General features: G+C 43.4%; 1 protein-coding gene across 1 annotated transcript in view; it reads right to left on the reverse strand.

The window, feature by feature from the left end:
- Nucleotides 1-25,827, reverse strand: part of LOC134612718 (multidrug and toxin extrusion protein 2-like) — a 129,797-nt gene that overhangs the window by 19,070 nt on the left and 84,900 nt on the right. Inside the window, exons 14-15 of the mRNA XM_063457144.1 lie at nt 4,500-4,632; nt 2,083-2,177 (exon numbers count right to left, since the gene is read on the reverse strand). Coding sequence (XP_063313214.1) covers nt 2,083-2,177; nt 4,500-4,632 — 228 coding nt within the window. The remainder of the gene's footprint in view (nt 1-2,082; nt 2,178-4,499; nt 4,633-25,827) is intronic.

Consider the following 25,827-nt stretch of genomic DNA (forward strand, 5'->3'; position numbering starts at 1 on the left):
GGGCTTAGCTCTAACAATTGTAAGTTGGCATTTTTCTACGTCTGTGTTGTTGGTGATCCTCTCTACAATACGGTTTTGCACTATTGGTCCCCCCCTTCTCTGCTTTTGTGTTTCATATCCAACTACTGCGATTCCAAAGCGAGAAGAAAAGAACAGTTACTCAAGGTCTACACTGTACCTATAGAGACTTCCCTTTCCGTGTTTTCATTTCCGTTTATTTTATCCAGCGCACCCTGTATATATATATATATATATATATATATATATATATATATATATATTTGCGGTTATTTGTATTTTATATATAGATAGATATATATAGAATGTCATTCTAAGTGTATTTTGTTACCAATATATATATATTAATAACAAAATACAGTTAGAATGAAATTACATATGGATATATAATTTATATTAAATTTTGTTTCAAAATGTAATTTATTTATTTTATTATTTTATTTATTTATTATTTTAATCATACGTATATATATGTAGATCTATTATATATATAATATATATATACATATTATATATATGTAACATCATTCTAAGTGTATTTTAATACTAATATATATACTTATATTAGTATTAAAATACACTTTGTATGACGTTACATATATATAATATGTATATATATTATATATATAATATATAATATATATACATATATTATATATATAAAAATGCATTTAATTTATTTTATAATATGTTTAATATTTTTACACTACCTACCAGCAGGGGGACTGTCTGATATTTCAGACAGCCCCCCTGCTGGCAGATCCATAGCCAGCTATAGGGGGCCATGTGATCGCTCTTTGAGAGCGATCACATGGCCCCCGGGGGCCTCATTTGCCGGAGGGGGGCTGCCTGGGCTGTCAGGCAGCCCCCCATAAGAGGATCGCGGCGGAGGTGAGTAGTTTCTGGCTCCTGGGGGCTGCAGCCGTTACGGCGTTCCATGCCGCCGCAACGGCTTTAAAGCCCATTTAAAGCGCGACGGCATGGAACGCCGTTAAGGGGTTAATGTAACGTCTATTCAGAGAAAATGCAGTGTTTATATGTTAGATTTATACAGGTTTGTGTTCCTGACCCTATAGTGTTTCTTTAACAAACTAAAATTAAAAAGGCAATATTAAATAGCTAAAATAAACATGAAATATAAGGATTTAGTTGGGAGAGTAGAAGGAGGCATCTGTGAGGAGGCAAAAATAAACAAACAGATTTGCTGACAATTAAATTTTTTATTTTAGTAATTAATATGGATTTAGCTGCCTGTCATTGACGTTGTAATCAGTATGTTTTTTTCCGATGACTGACAATTTAACCTTAACACAAGGCAAGTTTAAGTATTTTGGAAACAATTTGCCTCACCTTTATTTCCCTTCACTTTCTTTCTAGCATTTGCCATCCTGTCCCTTTCATTACAATGTATTTTTCACCATAATCTGCCATCTTGCTTACCTTAATGCTATCGTGTATTGCGCTTCATAAACCTTTCCCCTACTCGGCCTCAAAAATATACATTCCCCACCTCTATCTAAACCATTGATAGTCAACCTGGTCCCTACCACCTACTAATGGGCGGTTTGAGATTTCAGGTGGACGGTGGTGGGTTCTGCAGAAAATGCCTGGTGTGGCTCGATAGTTGTGGACCAAGGCCGGCAGGGGAGATCCTTTCATCTCCCCTGCCGGCCCATGCAGAGTCAGCTTTGCTGTAAGCTGTCTCCTTCACCGGTCCGCTGGCACTTAGTTTTAGCAGAAGAGGGAAGGGCCTGGGAGGTTCTGTGTTCCTTCCGCAAGCATGCTGGTCGGAGTGTTGCTGTGCGTTACCATGGCAATGCTCCGATACAGTGCTGTGCTCGCAGGAGAACAGGACAGTCAGTCTACAGCCAGAGGAGCTGCAGGCTTAAGTGGACTGCCCTCACACCTCCCTCCCACCCCCCACACACATACACACTGCCCCCCTTAACACATACGCACACACAGCACCCTTCAGCATTGGCTTTACTTTCACATGGATTTCTTCTATAAAAACAAACAAAAACAAAAAAACTACTACCTGGAAGAAATAAGGATAAACATTACCTCTTCACATGCTTTGTCCCAACTGAAGCATGTGATATAAATAATACAAAGGGATCCTTGAAGAAAGACACAGATAATAAGTCCACACCACAGCCCTTCAAAAGAGAAAAATATCATGTCCTTTAGTTCAAGAGGTAAATTCTCCATCTACATTTAATTTAAGGAATGGTGAGCTCTGAAAATCTGAAAAATGTGTTACTACTAAGGACTGAGGCAATTGTACAAGTCCTGAACCAAACTGATCATTTGAGCTATACGTCTGTTCAGCCACATCATATTAACTGCACCTACACTTATATATGATTTTTGTTCAGGAGAAATAGGGCTTTTATTTCACATCACATATGTATATATGAAACATAAATTAATATAAATAAAATCTACAAACATGTAAGAAATATATTTTCCAAGTTCTGCATGACTTTTTAACTGTGAATGTCATAACACTGTTGGCTTTTACTGCAGTACAATACACATATTTGTATGTTGTAATATCCTACAAGTAGAACGATGGCCCCTATGTACAGATTAATGGTATTTTGGAAAGTTAAGGGGTAAAGTATATATGGCTTGCCCATTTCAGTTTTTACACATTGAAATCTGCTAGAATAATTTGCTGGGACTATGTAGTTTATGGCAGCCCAGATATTATTTTATACTATACTATGTTTACTATTTGCAAAAGTAGACAACCCAGGGTTGCCACTCAGTAACAAACCCTGGCAGAATTTAGTGTTCATATTTGATTTTGCATTTTTCACACATAAACTGCACTTTCACTGATGATATCATCATCATTATACATTTTACTGCTCTAAAAAACTCATTTATGTTTAGCGATGTCTCACGAATAGAGTTGAGCGGACACCTGGATGTTCGGGTCCGGCAAGTTCGGCCGAACTTTGAAAAAAAGTCCGGGGTCGGGCTCGAACTTGACCCCGAACTTGACCACAAACCCGAACCCCATTGAAGTCAATGGGGACTTGAACATTTGGCCACAAAAATGGCTCTAAAAAACTCCTGGAAAGGGCTAGAGGGCTACAAAAGTAAAAAGTAAAATGAGGTAAGAGTAGGACAAGTGCCCTAATGTCCTCCCCCCTGCCCCCACCCCTGAGCGTTGGGTGGGGGCCATAAATAAAAATTGGGGGTGGACCTAATGTCCTCCCACCCGGCCCCCAACCCTGCGCGGTGGGTGGGGGGCCATAAATAAAAAATGGGGGGGACACCTAATGTCCTCCCCCCGGCTGGGTGGGTGGGGGCCATAAATAAAAATGGAAAGACACCTAATGTCCTCCCACCCGGCCCCCACCCCTGCGTGGCAGGTGGGGGCCCTAAATAACAATAATGGGGGACCTAATGTCCTCCCCCCGGCCCCCACCCCTGCGCGGCAGATGGGGGCCCTAAATAACAATAAGGGTGGGGACCTAAGGTCCTCCCCACTGGCCCCCACCCATGCGTCGTGCGTGGGGGCCCTAAATAACAATAAGGGGGGACCAATGACCTCCCCCCGGCCCCCACCCCTGAGCGGTCCCCAAACCCCTAGTCACCCCTCCCCCCAAAAAAACAACTAACCCCTAAAAATAATGAGGGGGGCATTAACTAAGTACCTGTTAAAAAAGATAAAATAAAACTTACCATTTGATGTTTTCTTTCTTCTAAAATCTTCTTTTTTCAGCGCCCCCTTTAGTTTAAAAGCCCCCACTCGCGCATTGCGGGTGTGGGTTCAGGAGGGGGGAATATTGTATGGGGCGGTATAGCGAGTAGGGGCATAATTTACTAATACTAAGTTACCAGCTTCTAAAGAGGCTGGGTCACTTGCTGCACTGGCCAATCACAGCCATGCCATTAGTAGGCATGGCTGTGATGGCTTCTAAGGGCACACGAGTCAAACGCTTGTTGATTGGCTGCCCTGCAGCCTTTCAAAATGCGTCATTAAATCGCCAAACTCCGAACTCCAACCTGAACATACAGTGATATGTCCGTGTTCGGGTCTGGGTTCCAAAAAACGTAATGTTCGGTATGAACCTAAACTTTTCAGTTCTGGTTCACTCAACTCTACTCACAAATTCAACAGTACCATGTACAAGTTTTATGGGGCTTTAGCAAGTTAGGGTCAAATATAGGGCTTGCAAATTAAATTCTCTGGTAATTCTGCTGGGCTGTTATTAATTATATAATTATGTTAGTGAATAATATAATATGTATCCATATCAAAATACACTTATAATGACTATATATATATATATATATATATATATATATATATATATATATATACACACACTAAAATTTTTATTTTCAGTTCTATCTTCTTAGGTACTGATAAATTATTAAAGGAAATTTACAATTTCTTATTGAGATGGTAATATAGCTAATCTAGACCTTATCAAGTGTTATGCAGAGGTTGTGCTATTTACCGATTACACCAAGTTTCACAGCAAACATCAAGGATATTCCAATTGGTAAACCAATGAGGTAAAACCCAAGTATGTTCACAACAGCACCAATCATTTGTTTTCCTGCTCCCCGTATCACTCCGCCACTGGTGATCTAAAAGAAATTCACAATCATAATATCAAATGTTTATTATTCTGTCTGTAATATTTACTGTTTAGTTATGCAAATGCACTTTTCTCAGTTTCCTATTTGCCTTAAACCCTGGTTGACAGGGAATACAACAGTGGTAAAAAAAAAATAAAAAAATAACTCTGGTGTTGGGGAAGGTAACTTTGGGTGTCTGACAGGGAAGGGATGCAGAGTTGTAAAGTAAAACTTTGGCTAGTGGTGTTTAGTAGGATTAGCATTAGTGGTGTGTTAGGATTAGATTGGGATTTAGGATTAGGTGTGAATTTAAAGGGACGCTATAGTCGCCAGAACAACTACAGTTTAATGTATAGTCTGTCACTGCATGATTTTAATGTAAATACTGCCTTTTGAGAAAAAATAGGTATTTACACTACTGCCAGTCACAGTAACTCAGGCAGCCTCTAGAGGTCAGTGTTCTTACTTTAAAAAGGCCCTTTCTCTCGCCTTATACTAAATCTCCTTTCTTCTAATCTAAATGTGTGTCCTTGTGTCCCATGTATAGTTTATGAATAGATTTCCAGACACATACCCTCACATGCGTCAATCAATGTTAAGGGGGTTATTTCTACACATAGGAGTTGTTCAAAGTTAGGAAGTTACAGTTAAATAGAAGAACTAAGTCTAACGGCTCCCCGGGTATAGAGGGGTTAAAGCCGCCAAAGACGTTCCCTTCCCGAATGAGAAGTCAGCTACCGAACATTCCAAACCGCCGAATAGGAAAATACACGAATAATCCCCCCAAGTACGAGATGAGGCTCTGTATTGAGGGTCAAGCAGGAATCTGTTTAATGTGGGCTACATGCCCGGCTATTATGCAGGTCTTCCACCAGGGGACATTCCCCTAGGGGACCTGGTGGAAAACTGGGAAAAGTTTCTGTAATAACCAATCAGAATACATACATGTATAAACACTACCACATGAGCATTACAGTCCCCTCCTCTCAATCCTGGGTTAAGTGCTAGAAGTATATGGAGGTGAGTAGGGTGTTGAGAATCAAAGGACTTTGCCACTGCCCATTTTTGAAAGGTTTCCCAAATTCTGTAGTAGCAGGAAAAAGTATCAATCACTGCTTTGGACTGGTCCTCGTTAAGGAGGGATCTCCTTTCAACAGCTAGGCCCCCAGGTTCCAGCTGGAAGTGTTGGGGTGAGTTGCTGGACCTTGGATTAGAAGGTCCGGGGAGATTGGAAGGAACCAATTAGAGACATTTTCATGAGAAGGAAATACCAGGGTTCCTGAGCCAGATCGGAATAATGAAAATCACCTTCTTTCCAGACTTTTCTCACTATCTGGGAAAATCAGAGGCAGGGGAGGGAATACATACCCCAGGTCGAAGTCCCAAGGATGGGAAAGGGCATCTTGACCCAAAGCTAGAGTGTCCTTGGATAGAGTGCCCTTAGTCATCTGAGCATTCCATCTGTTGGCCATCTGGTCCACCTGGGGTATGCCTCACCTTTTCGTCAGAACCCAAAGAACTCTGGGGTTCAAGCTCCATTCACCTGGTAATATGCTAGTTCTGCTGAGGAAATCTGCCAGAATATTTTCTTTCCCCGGGAGGTAGATTGTTTTCATCCCCTTGATATGTACTTGCGCCCAGGACATCAGCGGAGTTATTTCTTGTAGGAGAAGTTTGCTTCTTGTGCCTCCTTGGTGATTTATATACGCAGCCACTGCTCTGTTGTCCATCTGTATAGAAAGCCAAGGACTCTGGAGGGCAATGTATATGATCCTCAATTCCTGCAGGTTTGAGTGAAGGCACCGTTCTGAGGGATTTCAAGTGCCTTGAATGCAAATCGATTCTGTGTAAGCACCCCATCATGCACCCATCTGTGTTGATAATTTGCCAAGAAGGATCTTCTAAAGTAAAACCTCTCCTCTCCAATTGATCTTTCCCCGCTTGAGGAATTTGAATCATTTGTAGCCAGTTGTTGCGATAGTGGTTGAACTGATTCAGGAAGTTAATTTGGATAGTTCTTGAGTTCCATTGCGCCCATCGGACTAATACTATGGTTGAGGTTAGTGAGTCTGGAATGTTCATGTACATCTTGGCCGTGATGGAATATTTGGTAAGGACCGAGAGAATCTTGTTTTACAGTCTGTTTATCCTTTCTTGTGACAGGAAGACCTTTGCTTTTATGGTGTCGATATAGGCACCATGGAATATTGCTTGCTGGATGGAATTAGAGCACTCTTCTCCTTGTTGATAATCCAACTGTGTTCTTGTAGACAGTTTAGGGCCCGTAACGTGTGACAAGAGGCTTCTTGAAGAGATGGAGCAACTATTAAAATGTCATCCAGGTAGTGAAATATGACCAGTCCTTGTTTCCTCAGATGTGCTATAAGGACCACTAAGATTTTTGAGAAGGTCCTTGGAGCAAGACTTAAGCTGAAAGGGAGGCCTCTGAATTGGAAATGCTGTCCCATAATATGGAATCGGAGGAACTTGCGATGAAGAGGGTAGATGAGAACGTGGTAATATGCATCCCTCAGGTCTATGGAAGTTTGCTAATCCCCTCTGTTGATGTTGGAAATAATAGTAGATATAGATTCCATCTTGAAAGAGAGGCACTTCAGGAATTTGTTGGTTTTCTTCAGATCTATTATCAGCCTCCATTTCCCATTGGGTTTTGTCGCCAAGAATACTCTTTTATGACACCTTGGAGAAGTAGATTTTTGACCCCAGAGATCATGGCTTCTCCTTTTTTTCCCTGAGGGTTTTCTTGACCTTATGAAGAAGTTCATTGGAGGAAAAGAGTCGAATTTTATTCTGTAGCCCTGGTCGAGGATGGACATGACCCATGGGTCTGATATATTCGTGGCCCAAACAGAAGGGAAATTATGAAGTCTTCCTCCTAGGCAGTCTGTATGGGCCTTTAAAACTTCAGAAGTTTTTAGAAGGGACTTTCAATCCCCTCCCTCTGTTGGATTTAGAGGAAGATTAGGGAGGCAGATAGGATCTCCAAGATGCATATCTATTCTTTAACTGGTCGATATGCTCTGTTGTCTCTTGCTGTCTGCAGCTTTTAGGATAGCCTCATCAAGGACTTTTCCAAAAAGGAGATCACCCTGGAAGGGAAGAGGATTTTGAAGAATAGTCAGCTCCCCAAGAGAGTAACCACAGGGCTCTTCTGGCTGAGAGATAATGCTATGCTTTTAGCAATCATCTTGTAGATATCCAGGGTTGCTTCGGAGCTGAAGTCTGCTGAGAGTTTCAAAAAATCCCTAAGGCTGTCCAGAAGGTGTTCTCTTCTCACACCTCTTTGGATATCTTGACAAAAAAGGGTGACAAAGCTATAAGAAACTTCTTACCTTTCCTACTATTGTGACTACATATAAACTTTCAGATAGTTACTTTTTCTCAGCTACTAACCTTATTACAAAGTATCTATTTGCCTTACTGGCATTGGATAATGTGCTTATCACTTTGTACTACCCCTTGTTTGCATACATCTTTACCTCTTGTACATATTCTTCAAATCCCCTGTATCCCTGTGTTCTAAGGTTACTTAACCTTTTTTAAGTACATCTATTAAATGGTAGATTTTATGCGTCTAGGTTATTTAGGACCCAACCAGGACAGATTATGTTCTCTCATTTCCTCTTTGGATATCTTCTTCCAGGTTGTCTAACCATACTTTCATAGCTCTGGACAGAATGGTAAGAGCTATAGCTGGGTGTAAGGCTGAGCCAAGAGACAGATAAGCTTTAATTAGATTGGCATCCAGTCTCTTCTCCATAGGTTCCTATAAATATGCCATGGAGTAAATGGGAAGCGTAGTACGTTTTGCAATCTTTATCACAGCTGCATCAATTTTTGGAATAGCAGACCAAAACTTGCAATCCTTGGAGGCGAAGGGGTAGATCCTAGTATTTTTATTTTTGAGGGTAACTTTTTTCTCTGGCCTGGCCCATTAATTAAGGATCATTTCCTTGATAGAAGGATGCACATTAAACAAGGGTTTTTGAAGATCTGAGGTCTTCAAAATATTTGCCGGATTCTAGGGATTCCATCTTTTCTTCCTGTAAATTTAGAGTATTTGTTATGGGGAAGATACGTTTTTCGACAGATTTGGAGTCTAAGCAGGGCCGGTGCAAGGATTTTTGCCGCCCTAGGCAAAAAAAATTTGCCGCCCCCCCATATGTCCAGCCCACCATGTGACATCACAATGCCCCGCCCATATGCTCTGCCATATGGGCCAACGCCAGTCTTCACAAAGTGTCTTATCTGAAAAGACAGTGTGTTTACATTAGAAAGCCTACAGGCACAGGCTATAGACACCAGAACCACTACAATATGCTGTAGTGCTTCTGGTGACTATAGTATCCATTTAATGTGAGGTAAATTAGAGATTAGTGCCACTAATAATATATTGGATTGCCTACTTACCACCAGATGAGGACAAGAGGCTGATGATGGGCTCAGTCTGGCTCCACAGGTCTGGTGTAGAAGAGGCTCTCTAGAGACTGTTTTTAACAGTGCTCACAACAATTAACGAACAGGAAGCAGCTCAATTTTTTAGGGCCCCTTACACAGCTCAAGGTCTGGGCCCCCAGGGGGCATACGCCTACAATGCCCACCCATAAATCCACCTACATGGCCCATCCGTGAGTTGGGGATGTTTTATGTGTGCAATTTGTGTAAGGGATGTAGTGTGTTTATAGGGGATGTAGTGTGTTTTTGCTTGTAAGGAATGCATTGTATGTTTCTGGGTGTGTGTGTGTGTGTGTGTGTGTAAGGGGTGCAAGGTTTGTTTCTGTGTATGTAATTGAATGCAGTGTGTGTCTGTAAGGGGTGCATTAATTATGTAAGAGAACGTAAGGGATGAATTGTGTGTTTCGGGTGTGTCTGTGTGTGAGTAGGAATGCATTGTTTGTTTCTGTGTGTGTGGGGGGATGCATTGTGTATGTGTGTAGTGTAAAAGAGAGGGTTTGTGGGGTAGGATAGGGTCCTTATCCCACCCTCCCTCCTATAGTGCTCCTTATCCCCCCCTCCCATAGTGCTCCTTATCCCCCCCCCTCCCATAGTGCTCCTTATCCCCCTCCTCCCATAGTGCTCCTTATCCCCCCCTCCCATAGTGGTCCTTATCCCAACCATCCCTCCCCTAGTGGTCCTTATACCCCCCCATCCCTCCCCTAGTGGTCCTTATACCCCCCCTAGTGGTCCTTATACCCCCCCTCCCCTAGTGGTCCTTATACCCCCCCTCCCCTAGTGGTCCTTATACCCCCCTCCCTTAGTGGTCCTTATACCCCCCCTCCCTTAGTGGTCCTTATACCCCCCCTCCCTTAGTGGTCCTTATACCCCCCCCTTAGTGGTCCTTATACCCCCCCTCCCTTAGTGGTCCTTATACCCTCCCCCCCTCCCTTAGTGGTCCTTATACCCCCCCTCCCTTAGTGGTCCTTATACCCTCCCCCCTCCCTTAGTGGTCCTTATACCCTCCCCCCTCCCTTAGTGGTCCTTATACCCCCCCCCCCCTTAGTGGTCCTTATACCCCCCCTCCCTTAGTGGTCCTTATACCCCCCCTCCCTTAGTGGTCCTTATACCCCCCCCCCTTAGTGGTCCTTATACCCCCCCCCTTAGTGGTCCTTATACCCTCCCCCCCTCCCTTAGTGGTCCTTATACCCTCCCCCCCTCCCTTAGTGGTCCTTATACCCCCCCTCCCTTAGTGGTCCTTATACCCCCCCTCCCTTAGTGGTCCTTATACACCCCCTCCCCTCCCTTAGTGGTCCTTATACCCTCCCCCCTCCCTTAGTGGTCCTTATACCCTCCCCCCCCTCCCTTAGTGGTCCTTAAACCCTCCCTCCCTCCCTTAGTGGTCCTTAACACCCCCCCCCCCCTTAGTAGTCCTTAACCCCCCCCCCTTAGTGGTCCTTACCCTCCCCTCCTGCCCATGTAGCGTGGCCGGGCAGCGCGGAACGCGGGACAGGAACCATTGTTTCCTGTACCCGGCCGCCGGCGGAATTACAGGAAATGCTCACTGAGTGAGCACTTCCTGTCATTCCGCCGGCGGCCGGGTACAGGAAACAAAGGTTCCTGTCCCCGTTCCGCGCTGCCCGGCCACGCTACATGGAGACCGGCAGGAGGGAGCGCTCTGCGCTTCCCTCCTGCCGGTCACTCAAACCCGGCCGCCCTCACACAGCAGTGCTGCGCCGCCTGGGGCTTGCTAAAGCGCTCAGGCGGCGCAGCATGAGGAGGCGCACCGGGGACAGGGATCCGGCGCCCCCTAGTAAGTTGCGCCCTAGGCGGCTGCCTAGGTCGCCTTACAGGTGGCGCCGGCCCTGAGTCTAAGGATTTAGGGCCATACTCTGTATCCTCCTCCGCTTCGTCAGAAATATCCTCAAAGGATTCCAGCTCAGACTCAGATGAGGAAGAAGAGGATTCAGCACTTTAACTAATTTTGGAGGTGATGGTTTAGCTTTCTTGAAGCCTTCTGCTATGGCTTGGGATATCCAGGTTTGGTGTTCTTCTTGAGAAGAACACTTCCTGGGCTGAATGTCTGCCACTTCTGTCATACAGGTGAGACATAGCATTTTACCCTCTAGAGCAGTTTTATTGTAGCTCAAGCAGCGATTAGATTTTTTCATTGTGTTTCCTGGGGGATCTATCCCGGCACATGTTTGGGCTGAAAAATAAGAAGGGCAATGTAAGTAACTATGAGGCCCGTATGGCACTCTTTTATTCCCCTTATAAACTAATAACCTTTGGCTGACCTATGTTTCTTTGAACCGGAGTGCTGGGAGGCAGAGAGAGAAGACCTCTATAAAAAAAGGAATAAAAAAGTGCTGAGTGGGGAGAAATTTGTTTCAAGGAAAATATAAATGAAAATGGGAGACAGAGAACCGAATGGAAACCTGTAATTGTAGGTGAACTGTTCGCGCATGCGCAGATCGTTCGTTAGAAAGCTGAGCCGCTTGCACCAATTCATATGAACAGACTATAAACGCACTGAAGTTAGCCAGGGAATTCGTTTGAAAGGAAAATGAACGCCGCAGCATTTGTGCGGCTGAAAGAGATGAACGAACAGGGAATCACTTACCAGATTGTGAGGCTTACCACAAGGGAACAAGATCAAACTCCCAAATGAAGGAAATATATTAACCTGTGAGTACACGAACTGAGGAAAGGTGTAAAAAAGGAAGTTTTCCCAAAAGAAGAGGTCTATCTCCCAGTATCCTCTAGGTTCGGTAGGGGGAATAATATAAGGATTCTGAAGTACAATGAAGCCTAGTCCTTAGCGTGTTGTAAGTCAATCCTTAAAGTAGATTTAAATCACTAGTATAAATCTGACCCAGTTAGTACTGCTCATTCAGGCTGTTTACTAGGTCCTTAAGGCACAAGAGGCTGAACTGTTCCTGGGAGACTCATGGTACATAGGAAGGTGGCCAATAAAAAAGAAAATTGTTAAAACATTTATTTAACCTGTCTGTCCAGTTAAGGACAGGAAAAAAGACTAAGGTATGCCTCCAGTCTATTTCCTCTCTTTTTTATTGGTTGATCCTGTCCTGATCTGGTTAGGGGCAGAGCTCCCCATAAGTGATGCTGCCATGATTAGCCAGGGAAAATATAATTTAAGACAAGGATGATGTAAGTGGGGTGTTATCTTGAGTTCCCATTCATTTGTTTCTTACCCATGTATATATATTTTTTTAACATATTTGTGTTTATTGTGTTTTATACGAAAAAAAAGGAAAAGGGGGTTCCACATTATGATATACATACAGTTGCAATATACATTACATGGTAATTTGCGTTAACAACATCTATCAATTGGGACAACACACGTTGCAGGTCTTGCATTTACGCATACAATATTTAGTACTTATGTCCGTGTCATTACACATCTCCACATTTCGCTATATTACAATATATTGTATGTGCAGGGTCGCCTGCTGGGAATAATTCTACACAAAAGTTATGACTTGGTGCCTGCGTTTGTTTGGCTCATGGCATATCTATCGCTTGTCCCTCATTGGTCAGCGTGTGTGGAATATGGGAAAACCTGGGGAAGGAAGTGAACTCATCTTAACCTAAACTTGAACTTGAACTTGATCTTGATCTGGGACCAGTAATGAATGCAAAGGGAACTTCATTTGGATACGCTCAGCTCGGTTGGGACTTATGTTATGTGGTTATGTTTTTATTATCGGACCTGGCCTGCTATGCAGTGCCCGCCCCTCGATGCGTGAGCCAGTCATGCCATACCACCCCATGTTGTTGTGCTTTCCCCTTCATTCTCAGAACCATGTTTTCATATAGACAGACATTATCTAATTTCTTTGAGATCTCTTCTATTGAGGGGATCGCTTTGTCCTTCCAGTGAAATGCTATAGCCATTTTAGTGACCATGAGAAGGTTTACTATAAGAGGGGTATGGTGCTTCTGGTGCAGTGTTGGCAACATGTAGTAAGTATCCTTCAGGTGACAGCGGCAGGGTTATGTGGGTTAACTTGTTTATCAGTGTTTGTACGCTTAACCATAGTGGCTGAATGTCTTGGCATTCCCAGAAGACATGTAACAGTGTACCCTGGGATTTCTCGCACCTCCAGCATAGAGGGGAGACCGTACTATACATCTTGGCGAGTCTGTGAGGCACCATGTACCATCTCATTGTGATTTTGCTATATGCCTCCCACATAGAGATGCTGCTAGATGCCCTCTTGGTGATGGTTATGGCCTTGTGTCATTGTTGTGCCGTGAGTTCCCTACCGATATCCCTCTCCCATTGTGTCATGTATTGGAGTTTGTGTGGGGTAGCAGCTTCCCACAGGGCATTGTAGCACAGTGCAAGGGGCTTGATGTGGCGGGCGTTCAACAGGTGTTCTGGGCTGTAAGCTATAGGTCTTTGAGTGGTCTCATTGGCTTGTGTATTGGCCTGTAGGATGTTCTTGACCCTTAGGTATAGGAATAGGTCTCGGGAGGGGAGGGAGAATTCTGCCTGTAAAACTATGAATGGTTTTACTACACCTTTGTTAAAAAGATTTTCTACCCTCAGGATACCTTTTGCCAGCCGCTTGTGGATTTCTAGATTCGGAGAGTGGGTTTGTAGTGCTGTGATTGGAGACAACCTTAGCAGTTCCTTTGGGTCTAGTATATTCAAGGCCCAGTTTCTCCAGGCCTGTAGAAGTGTCATTGTGCATTGTAGGATTGGCTTTTTAATGAGGGTCGGAGCTTGGGTTATTTGTGCCGGGTGTATGCAGGCATCTTCAAAGGAGAGCCAGATTGGGGTTGGTGCTTTCTCGGAAGCTCTGAGTAGTCTAAGACCTTGAGCTAATAAGGAGGCCTGGTAGTAGAACCGAACATCGGGGAGGCCAAGACCTCCTCTAGTGAAGTGGAGGCCTAAAGTCTTGTTTTTAATTTGCGGGGGTTTCCGTTTCCAGACGTGCACGTTTATAACAGATTGGAGCCTGTTAAGGAGGCGGGCTGGCAAGGTTATGGGGATGGTTCTGAACAGGTAAAGTATGTGTGGGAGAATCATCATCTTAATTGAGTTGATGTGGCCTATCCAGGAAACCTCTAGGTCTTCCCATGATGTTAATTGTGTTGTGAGTTTCTGAATCAGAGGAAAATGGTTTTCTTTTTGTAGGGTGCTTATTGATTTAGTGAGTTTAATCCCTAAGTATGAGAGCGACTTTTTCCTCCAGTCGAATGTATATGTGCACTCAAGTTGTGTCATGAGGGTGTGCGGTATCAGAATAGGGAGAGCTTGTGTTTTTGCAGTGTTGTTTTTATAGAAGGATACTTCGCTGGATGTGGCAAGGAGATTTTGCAGCTGTGGGATGGAGTGCTCTGGTTTTGTGAGGTACAGGAGAATATCGTCGGCAAACAATGCTAGTTTCTGTTCGCCCTTTGGAGTAGATATGCCCTGAATTCCTTTTGTTTGTTTTATGTGCCTTATCAAGGGCTCTAGGCAAAGAATAAAGATGAGCGGGGAAAGGAAGCAGCCCTGTCGTGTGCCGTTTCGTATGGCTAATGGAGTCGATCGGAAGCCTGTGCTAAAGATTTTAGCCGAAGGTTCTTGGTACAGGGCTTGGATGTTGGTTATGAACTCTTGGGGAATGCCCATTTGGGCGAGTGTTAATCGCATATATTTCCAATTTAGGTGATCAAACACTTTCTCAGCGTCGAGCGCTAGCAGGACTCCCCCCTTGATGTGTGGAGTGGGCCCATTCTATGAGGTTAATGAAGTGCCTGGTGTTGTCGCCTACTTGCTTGCCTGGGACGAATCCTACCTGTTCCTCTGAGATCAAAGTTGGGAATAGAGATTTAAGTCTGTTTGCTAGTAGTTTAGCATACAGCTTGATGTCTGCGTTGAGTAGGGAAATAGGCCTTAGGTTAGCGCAGATCGTGGGGGATTTGTTTGGATTGGGTAGCGTGACTATAAACGCTTCCAGCATTTCTTTAGGGATTTGCCCAGTTTGTTTAATGTGATTGAAGAGTTTGGTGATGTGCAGAAGTAGTATGGTGCTTAGTTTGTGGTAGTAGTAGTTGGACAGCCCATCCGGGCCAGGCGATTTATGTTTAGGTATACTAGCTATCGTGTTGGCTACTTCTTCGCAAGTGAATGGAGCTTCTAACAGCTCCTGTTGTGCTCTTGTAATGGATGGGATGTCGGTAGTATTCAGGAAGCAGGTGATTTCCTCTTCAGACAGTTGGTGTTTTTGGGGGTCCCTGTCGAGCTGGTATAGGGAGGCGTAGAAAGAGGCCAATTCCTACACAATGTGGTGTGGGTTGTATAATTTGTCACCCTACTTGGAAATTATGTACGGTATTTTCGTGTGTAAGTATTTCTGCTTTAGTTTCTTAGCGAGTGCTTTTCCTGCCTTGTTCCCTGTAGTGTAATGGGTTTGTTTAAGGTAGCGCATATGCTTCTCTGTTGTAGCAATTTCAAGATTGTGTAGGTCAGTTCTGATTTGTTGTACCTGCTTGTGGGTCGCTTTATGTGGTGTGGTTTTGTGTTGGGACTCTAATGCGGTGAGTTTGCGAGGAGTTCAGCTTTGGTTTTGTTGTGTTGTTTTTTTATGGTGGCTCCCGCCTGTATCAAAACGCCTCGCATAACTGCCTTGTGTGCTAACCATTGAGTTGTGATGGGTGTGGTGCAGGATTCGTGTTGTGAGAAAAAGTCAGTTAGGTGGGTTAGGATGGTGGAGTAGGTGTTGGGGCGGTCCAGGAGAGCCTCATTGAGGCGCCAGGATCCCGTGCCACGGGCCGGGTACGGGACCCGGAGGGTCATCATAAGCTGTGCGTGGTCGGACCATGTGAAAGGGCCAATCGCGAACGTCATGACGTGTGTTAGTGTGGTTTTGTCTGTGATGCATAGATCAATTCTAGAGTGTGTCATGTACACCGGGGAGTAATACGTGTAATCTTTGGTTCCTGGATAAAGACAGCGCCATGAGTCGTATAGGTCTTGTTCAAATAGTAATTGACTTAGGTGTCGCCCCAGTGCTAATAATGCCCTTTTTGGTCCTTTGTTCTGTGTGCGTTGAATGTCTAGGTGGGGATCTGGGGTGCAATTGAAGTCTCCACATAGAATGACATGTACCTGCTTGTATTTTGCTACCTTCTTTAGTGCCTTTGTGAGAAAGGCCGTTTGGTCCTCGTTGGGGGCGTATAGGGAAGCAATCGTTATCAGTATGCCATTTAATGTGCCTACTAAAATGAGTAGCCGACCATCTCGTCCCGTATGTTGTTGGCTTGGTGTGAACGCCCAGTCATCATGAAAGTATATGGAAACCCCTTTTGATTTTGTTGGGGAGTGTGCATGATATGCTTGGGAGTAGTGTCGGACTGCAAATCTTGGGGGGTTGCGACTGCAGAAGTGTGTCTCTTGCAGGCAAGCTATACCCGCCCCAGAAGTTCGGATGTCTCGTGCTGCCAACCTCCGTTTATGGGGGATATTAAGGCCTTTCACGTTCAGGGAAAAAAGGGTCATAGTGTTTGGTGTCCCCATTGTTAGAATTTGTGAGCATCCGCTATAATGGAGGTCCCTCGTGGGGGTTGCTTTGACATTAGGTGTGTTTAGGCTTCCTGCGATAGTGTGTGGGTGGTCTGGGGTCTCCCTTACCCCTCTGCGTCTAATGGTGTTCCCTCTTGACGAATAGTGTGGTCCTGTGGAGCATAGTTCAATACAGTGATCCCAGATAACAGAATAAACATAAACATAGAAAACAAACAAAGTATATACAACATTTCCCTAATAGATAGGCTAATCATTGTTGTTGGGGCGACCACCCAGCCTAATGCTTGGGAGGCAAGCCCAGCTGGGGGATTAAGGGTAACCTGCGTGGTTTGGCCTTAACCGGGACCCCTTAATTATATATGATATTAGAAACAAGAAAGGAAATATTCAAGATGGACCAAGTCTATCTCGAAAAAATTCCCAATGGGTTACAGAGATATCAGAAGGGCATGAACCCCATATGTGTTAAACGAAAAAAGACTAAAGTGAAATTGGGTGTTCCATTACAGTTGGAAAAAATTGGACCCCTGTTTCACTAAAAGATATCTCTAGAAAAATTGAATAAATGTACGGTATAACCTTTATTTGGCCGCTTACGGACAACACAAAAAAACAAAGTGAAGTAATAGTGACACACTCGTGAAAATACAAGTGAATTAAAAACTGAGTAAATGAAATATGGATATTGTCCACAGGTAATGGAAATGGCAGTGATATCTGAATTGTAATTAGAGTATAGAGTACAATATATAGTATGGTATAGATTTAAGTCAGATGTCACATACACCAAATTCCTCTAGAACTAAATATCCACAGTCTGTAAGACTTTATAGGTATCTCGGCTAAAGGGGTGGGATTGCACCGTCAGGCTGAGATGAATTGTGTATCAATACTATTGTTTGTTAAAATCAGTAGTAGTACATAGGAAACTGTTTGGTCAATGAAGACCGTGATAGCAGCACCTATGTATATATACATATACACAACCACACAGAATAGATCAGTGAATACCATCTAATATCCAAAGTTCTCCTTGTAATAGTATACAATAGACGGGAGGTACATTTGATAGTGGATAGATGGTACTTCACTGGGTCAAAACAGTAGTGAGGGGGAGTGTCTCAGAACAACGATAGGGGTATATAATGCATAGGTATAGGTTAAGGGTGAAGGGATTGGTATAGCAAAACGGATCTAAGAGTAAGTTATAGTAACTGGTTAGGCATACAGATCCCATACACAGACTGATACTCGCCAACCACCCCACTATTCCCCAGATATAAAAGCCATTTAAACATATAAACCACCTAGGTAGGTTGTAATTAGCTCAAAAGTAGATTCCTCACACACTGCTGCTTCGAGGCAGCCTAACGCTTATAGAGATAGCTATCTAACTAACTTAAGAGAGTAGCTGTTTCAAAGGCATCCAGTACTGAAAGGGTTGCACTAATACTGCTGTTAAGAGGAGTATCTCGTTCTGTCTCCTATCAGCATTCAGTACTGCTGCTACATCCAGCACTGAAAGGGTATAGACCTGGTGCTGAGCTGGCTCCAAGGCACATCTCGATCTGTCTCCCCTTATCCCTTAGTGCTACTGCTGCATACACTAACGTGCAGGCAGTCTGGTACTGCATATGTCTGAACGTCCAATTGAAAAAGGTTTCTATGTAGTTAAAACCCCCAATCTAGAATAGCCGTTTGCATTACTCAGTATTAAAATAACCGGCAAACGCTCGACGCGCGTTTCGGAGTGGTCACACGCCTTTATCAAGAGCTCCTGGTACAGCTGTAGGGAGGTGAGTATATACCGGGTGAAGGTCCGCCCAGCATTAGTGTACTCCAATCAGCGTTAGCTGAGGAGTGGCTAGGGGCGGGATTACGGCCCGATCAGGTCTGTTCAGAGAAAGTTTATCCGGATGTCAGATAGCTCATTTTTGTTTGGCCATCACCATGGTAATGTAGCCGGTCGTACTATGTGCGCGCGCAGAAGAGATCGTGCGCCTGCGCAGAGACTTAAGTTCAGCGACCCGTTCATTGTACTAGCTACATATGGAAAAACATATATATTAACATAATGTGCATATGCCATAGGTAGGTACTGTTGGTTTTTAAATTGTATATTTTCTTTCTAAATGCAGGGGGTCCGTCTACTTAAAGAGACAGGTAGGTATGTGGGACAAGCATATAGTTTCATACAAAGCCTGGCCATTCTACTAGACCCTCCCTAGTTATTGTCAATTCGTCCACATTCGGACTGATGTTCTAACGTTGAGTTGCATTATGGTGTGGCCACCAGTATTTATATGTTCCATGAAATTAATTGGGTTAAAGGAGACCCAATAGATCACGGATCCATCATATGCAATCTTTAGATAAACCATCCAGACAGACGAATTTCAGTGATAAACAGAAAATTGTACACCTCAATTCTATGGTCATAATCCCCATTGGATTAGACCAGTACCAGGTTAAGGTATGAATACCATAAAGTTATTACAAATAAAGATCAAGATATAATCGTAAATAGATCATGTATGCAGGTCGAAACAGGGAGGGGGTGTATTGATGGAAAGTTATATTCATATATATATATTTACATATTTACATCATTGTTTTTATATACGTTTATATACACGGTCGGAGTCATTGATGTGCCATAGATAGCACATCGATGCCTCGATACAGTTGTATATTCGTTTATATTGATTTACTCAGTCAAAAGTCGTTGCTATGTCTAAGTTATTCAATGAGATCACCCACTGTAGATTTTTCCACCTAGTGGTAGTTAAATGTATGGGTAACCCAGGCCTTTAGGGCTCAGGGTTTTCAGTTTGTATATCCACCTACACTCCTTTTGACGTAGGAGTTTATCGAAATCCCCTCGTCTCTGGTCCCTCTTAACCCATTCTAGGCCGCAGAACCTAATCTCATGAGATATACCATCATGGACGTTTTTTAGGTGTCTGGAGATTGGTGTTTCCATACGGTTTTTTGGGGACCTTACGTGTTCCTTTATTCGTTCCTTGAACGGTCTGAAGGTTTTACCCACGTATAGCATTTTACAGCTGCAGGTAAGGAGGTATACCAAGCCAGCTGTATTGCAGTTGAAAAAGTGGGTAATTTCAAAGGTCTGTTGTCCATCACTATCTTGGACTTTTTTCGAGTCTCTTAGGATGTATTTGCATGCAACACATCTTCCGCACTTAAAGGAGCCACAAGGGGGATTTCGGCCCAGCCAGGTCGTTTTGTTTTGTTTTATTGAGAAATGGCTCGGTACCAACACATCACGGAGGTTCTTACCTCTACGTGCTGTGATGGTTGCTCTAGGGCTAAGGACATCTTGCAAATGAACGTCCTTCAGGAGTATAGGCCAAAATTTCTCAATTGACTTTTTCACTGTATCCCATCCTGTATCGAAGGTTCCGATCATGCGGATGGATTTATTTGGCAGCATTAGTTTGGGTTGATCTGAGATAAGGTCGTCTCTGTCTATTTCAAGGGCTCTTTGATATGCCCTTTTGAGGCATTTATTCGGGTAACCTTTTTCCCGAAACTGTTGTCTCAGTAAGGCTGCTTTGATCTTAAAATCCGATAGATCTGTGCAATTCCTACGCACCCTCAGGTATTGTCCTACCGGTATACCCTGTTTTAATGGTCTGGGATGAAAACTATCCCATCTCAGTAGTGCATTAGATGCTGTTGGCTTCTTAAACAGAGTTGTTTTCAAAGAACCGTTCGTATTAATAGAGATGGTTATATCCAAACGTTTGTCCCCCAAATTCTGTCGTAAATCTGAGGTTCTCCTCGTTAGCGTTTAGTAAGGAGACAAATTCGTTGAATTCTTCTTCCACTCCCAGCCAGACAATGAAAATGTCATCTATATACCTAAGCCATGTATGTATTTTCGGTATATAGATAGACAGGGTATTGGATTTCATGACTTGTAGCTCCCACCAGCCTAAATGGAGATTGGCATAGGAGGGCGCACACGCAGTGCCCATTGCCGTCCCCCTTATTTGGTGAAAAAATTTGTCGTGAAATAGGAAATAATTGTGAGACAAAATGTAGCCTAGTAATTGTAGTATAAACTTGGTGTGGGCAGTATGTTTTGGACCTCTCTGGTCCAAGAAGTATTTTGTATGTTCAACGCCTCTTTCGTGGGGAATTGAGGAGTATAGGGCCTCGACATCCAAACTACATAGCTTTGCTGACGTTGGTAACTGAAGACTTGACAAGAGTGACAGTGCCTGTTTCGTATCCCTGATATATGAGGGGAGTTGTTCAACAAAAGGTCGTAGTATTTTCTCAATATACAGACTGCCATTCTGTGTTAGGTTATCAACACCTGAAACGATAGGCCGCCCAGGAGGATACTGTGTGTTCTTGTGGATTTTCGGCAGGCAGTAGAAGGTTGCTATCCTGGGACACCGGTTCAAAATGAATTCGTATTCGTCTCTGGATAGCAACCCCCCACTGCGGCCTTCATCCAGTATCTCCTTATACTTGATTAAAAATAAGTTTGTAGGGTCGGTCTTTAACAGCATATAAGTTTCATTATTCCCTAAAACCCTCTGTACCATATGTTCGTAGTCAGATGTATTCATAACTACCACATTGCCCCCCTTGTCCGCTGGTTTAATAACCAGCTGTTCATTCTCTTTGAGTGACTTCAGAGCTGTTTGCTCTGCTCTGGAGAGGTTATCATTGGGGAAGGAATTGAAACAATTACTCTCTATGCCTTCGATCTCACTTTTTACTGCTTCTAGAAACAAATCCAGATTCCTAAAGCTTGAGAAGTTAGGGGTAAACCGGCTTTTGGGTTTTAACTTGGTGTATTCCATAGGCATTTGGATGTCACTCTCGTCCAAGAGTGATACTAGTGTATTCACTAGTTCTAAATCTTTACACGACAAGCCAAGAGCTCTAGATTTTTTTCTCCTCATTGATAGTATGATACTTGTGCAAGGCCAATTTACGTACAAATAAATGTAAGTCTTTGATCCACGTGAATTTGTCAAAGACAGGTGTTGGTACGAAGGAGAGTCCCCTTTCCAATACCTTAATATGATGTTCATTTAGGGCAAATGTAGATAGATTGATCACATGTGGTTTTTGTACAGGGGAAGGCAATGCTATTGGGTTCAAGTTTAGTATCGTCTCCTTCGTGCTCTCCCTCTCCCTCCCCCCCTTCCCTGATTCCTGGATTGATAGCGTGTCTGATAGTTGGGAATGTCGTCTTGTTGGCCCATGGCTAAAAAATTAACGCCTTTTTTAAGAATGCTGCCAAATAAATCCATCCGCATGATCGGAACCTTCGATACAGGATGGGATACAGTGAAAAAGTCAATTGAGAAATTTTGGCCTATACTCCTGAAGGACGTTCATTTGAAAGACGTCCTTAGCCCTAGAGCAACCATCACAGCACGTAGAGGTAAGAACCTCCGTGATGTGTTGGTACCGAGCCATTTCTCAATAAAACAAAACAAAACGACCTGGCTGGGCCGAAATCCCCCCTGTGGCTCCTTTAAGTGCGGAAGATGTGTTGCATGCAAATACATCCTAAGAGACTCGAAAAAAGTCCAAGATAGTGATGGACAACAGACCTTTGAAATTACCCACTTTTTCAACTGCAATACAGCTGGCTTGGTATACCTCCTTACCTGCAGCTGTAAAATGCTATACGTGGGTAAAACCTTCAGACCGTTCAAGGAACGAATAAAGGAACACGTAAGGTCCCCAAAAAACCGTATGGAAACACCAATCTCCAGACACCTAAAAAACGTCCATGATGGTATATCTCATGAGATTAGGTTCTGCGGCCTAGAATGGGTTAAGAGGGACCAGAGACGAGGGGATTTCGATAAACTCCTACGTCAAAAGGAGTGTAGGTGGATATACAAACTGAAAACCCTGAGCCCTAAAGGCCTGGGTTACCCATACATTTAACTACCACTAGGTGGAAAAATCTACAGTGGGTGATCTCATTGAATAACTTAGACATAGCAACGACTTTTGACTGAGTAAATCAATATAAACGAATATACAACTGTATCGAGGCATCGATGTGCTATCTATGGCACATCAATGACTCCGACCGTGTATATAAACGTATATAAAAACAATGATGTAAATATGTAAATATATATATATGAATATAACTTTCCATCAATACACCCCCTCCCTGTTTCGACCTGCATACATGATCTATTTACGATTATATCTTGATCTTTATTTGTAATAACTTTATGGTATTCATACCTTAACCTGGTACTGGTCTAATCCAATGGGGATTATGACCATAGAATTGAGGTGTACAATTTTCTGTTTATCACTGAAATTCGTCTGTCTGGATGGTTTATCTAAAGATTGCATATGATGGATCCGTGATCTATTGGGTCTCCTTTAACCCAATTAATTTCATGGAACATATAAATACTGGTGGCCACACCATAATGCAACTCAACGTTAGAACATCGGTCCGAATGTGGACGAATTGACAATAACTAGGGAGGGTCTAGTAGAATGGCCAGGCTTTGTATGAAACTATATGCTTGTCCCACATACCTACCTGTCTCTTTAAGTAGACGGACCCCCTGCATTTAGAAAGAAAATATAAAATTTAAAAACCAACAATACCTACCTATGGCATATGCACATTATGTTAATATATATGTTTTTCCATATGTAGCTAGTACAATGAACGGGTCGCTGAACTTAAGTCTCTGCGCAGGCGCACGATCTCTTCTGCGCGCGCACATAGTACGACCGGCTACATTACCATGGTGATGGCCAAACAAAAATGAGCTATCTGACATCCGGATAAACTTTCTCTGAACAGACCTGATCGGGCCGTAATCCCGCCCCTAGCCACTCCTCAGCTAACGCTGATTGGAGTACACTAATGCTGGGCGGACCTTCACCCGGTATATACTCACCTCCCTACAGCTGTACCAGGAGCTCTTGATAAAGGCGTGTGACCACGCCGAAACGCGCGTCGAGCGTTTGCCGGTTATTTTAATACTGAGTAATGCAAACGGCTATTCTAGATTGGGGGTTTTAACTACATAGAAACCTTTTTCAATTGGACGTTCAGACATATGCAGTACCAGACTGCCTGCACGTTAGTGTATGCAGCAGTAGCACTAAGGGATAAGGGGAGACAGATCGAGATGTGCCTTGGAGCCAGCTCAGCACCAGGTCTATACCCTTTCAGTGCTGGATGTAGCAGCAGTACTGAATGCTGATAGGAGACAGAACGAGATACTCCTCTTAACAGCAGTATTAGTGCAACCCTTTCAGTACTGGATGCCTTTGAAACAGCTACTCTCTTAAGTTAGTTAGATAGCTATCTCTATAAGCGTTAGGCTGCCTCGAAGCAGCAGTGTGTGAGGAATCTACTTTTGAGCTAATTACAACCTACCTAGGTGGTTTATATGTTTAAATGGCTTTTATATCTGGGGAATAGTGGGGTGGTTGGCGAGTATCAGTCTGTGTATGGGATCTGTATGCCTAACCAGTTACTATAACTTACTCTTAGATCCGTTTTGCTATACCAATCCCTTCACCCTTAACCTATACCTATGCATTATATACCCCTATCGTTGTTCTGAGACACTCCCCCTCACTACTGTTTTGACCCAGTGAAGTACCATCTATCCACTATCAAATGTACCTCCCGTCTATTGTATACTATTACGAGGAGAACTTTGGATATTAGATGGTATTCACTGATCTATTCTGTGTGGTTGTGTATATGTATATATACATAGGTGCTGCTATCACGGTCTTCATTGACCAAACAGTTTCCTATGTACTACTACTGATTTTAACAAACAATAGTATTGATACACAATTCATCTCAGCCTGACGGTGCAATCCCACCCCTTTAGCCGAGATACCTATAAAGTCTTACAGACTGTGGATATTTAGTTCTAGAGGAATTTGGTGTATGTGACATCTGACTTAAATCTATACCATACTATATATTGTACTCTATACTCTAATTACAATTCAGATATCACTGCCATTTCCATTACCTGTGGACAATATCCATATTGCATTTACTCAGTTTTTAATTCACTTGTATTTTCACGAGTGTGTCACTATTACTTCACTTTGTTTTTTTGTGTTGTCCGTAAGCGGCCAAATAAAGGTTATACCGTACATTTATTCAATTTTTCTAGAGATATCTTTTAGTGAAACAGGGGTCCAATTTTTTCCAACTGTAATGGAACACCCAATTTCACTTTAGTCTTTTTTATATTTGATATTACGTAGCTTACATTGTACAGACAGCCAGTTTGTACGTTACTTTTATGTGAGAGCATCCCACCCTCTCAGTTAAGTAGTTATGTTTACTTTTTTTTTTTTGCCCTTTATGTGCCCTCCATCCCATCTGCTATAAGACCCAGTGAGAAAGGTATAAGTGCCCCGGTGCAGATACAATTTGGTGCCATGTACATTACACAACGTTCTGGTCGGCTTCAGCATCCATTTCCTTTCCATTTAGGCTTGTGGTCAGTTTTTTAGTGGGACGGAGGGTTCTGGAGGGAGAGTTCATTTGTCCCTTCTTGGCGATCCCGCCATGTGCCATTCAGTTGCGAGTCTCCTCTGCGGTTTCGGATCCTGCGCTTGCTGGTCCGTCGACTGGAAAAGTCCCCATTCTCTCAGAAGGCGCAATCCATCCTCTGGTTCCTCGAGAACGTGGTTTTTGTTATTTCTCCAAACGGTAATCTTAGTGGGATAACCCCAGCGGTATGGGACATCATGGTTGCGGAGAGTCTTCATGACTGAGATAAATTCTCTGCGTCGGCTCATTGTGAGTTGTAAGTTTGCACGTGGCATTCAGCAGCGAATCTTTTGCCGTATAATAGTGGAACCTGACTACCAAATCGCGCGGGGTGTCTGCTGTGAAGCGCTGCGGCCTAGGTAAACGGTGCGCTCTGTCCAGTAGCCACTCCGTGGTGTCCCTTGCCGGCAGCATGGCTTGACACAGGCCTTTGATATAGTCGGGCAGAGCCTCATGTGTGATGTTATCAGGGATTCCTCTAAACCTGACATTGTTGCGCCTAGAGCGATCCTCTATGTCCGCCATTTTCCGTTTTAGCTGCATTTGTTCCTCACTGAGAGCTTGAAATTTAGCCTCCATATCATTGTGAGCTGAACATATTTCTTCTGTGCGGACTTCTAGTCTGTCTGTTCTG

The sequence above is a fragment of the Pelobates fuscus genome, chromosome 1 (genome assembly GCF_036172605.1).
Source record: "Pelobates fuscus isolate aPelFus1 chromosome 1, aPelFus1.pri, whole genome shotgun sequence".
Taxonomy (NCBI): domain Eukaryota; kingdom Metazoa; phylum Chordata; class Amphibia; order Anura; family Pelobatidae; genus Pelobates; species Pelobates fuscus.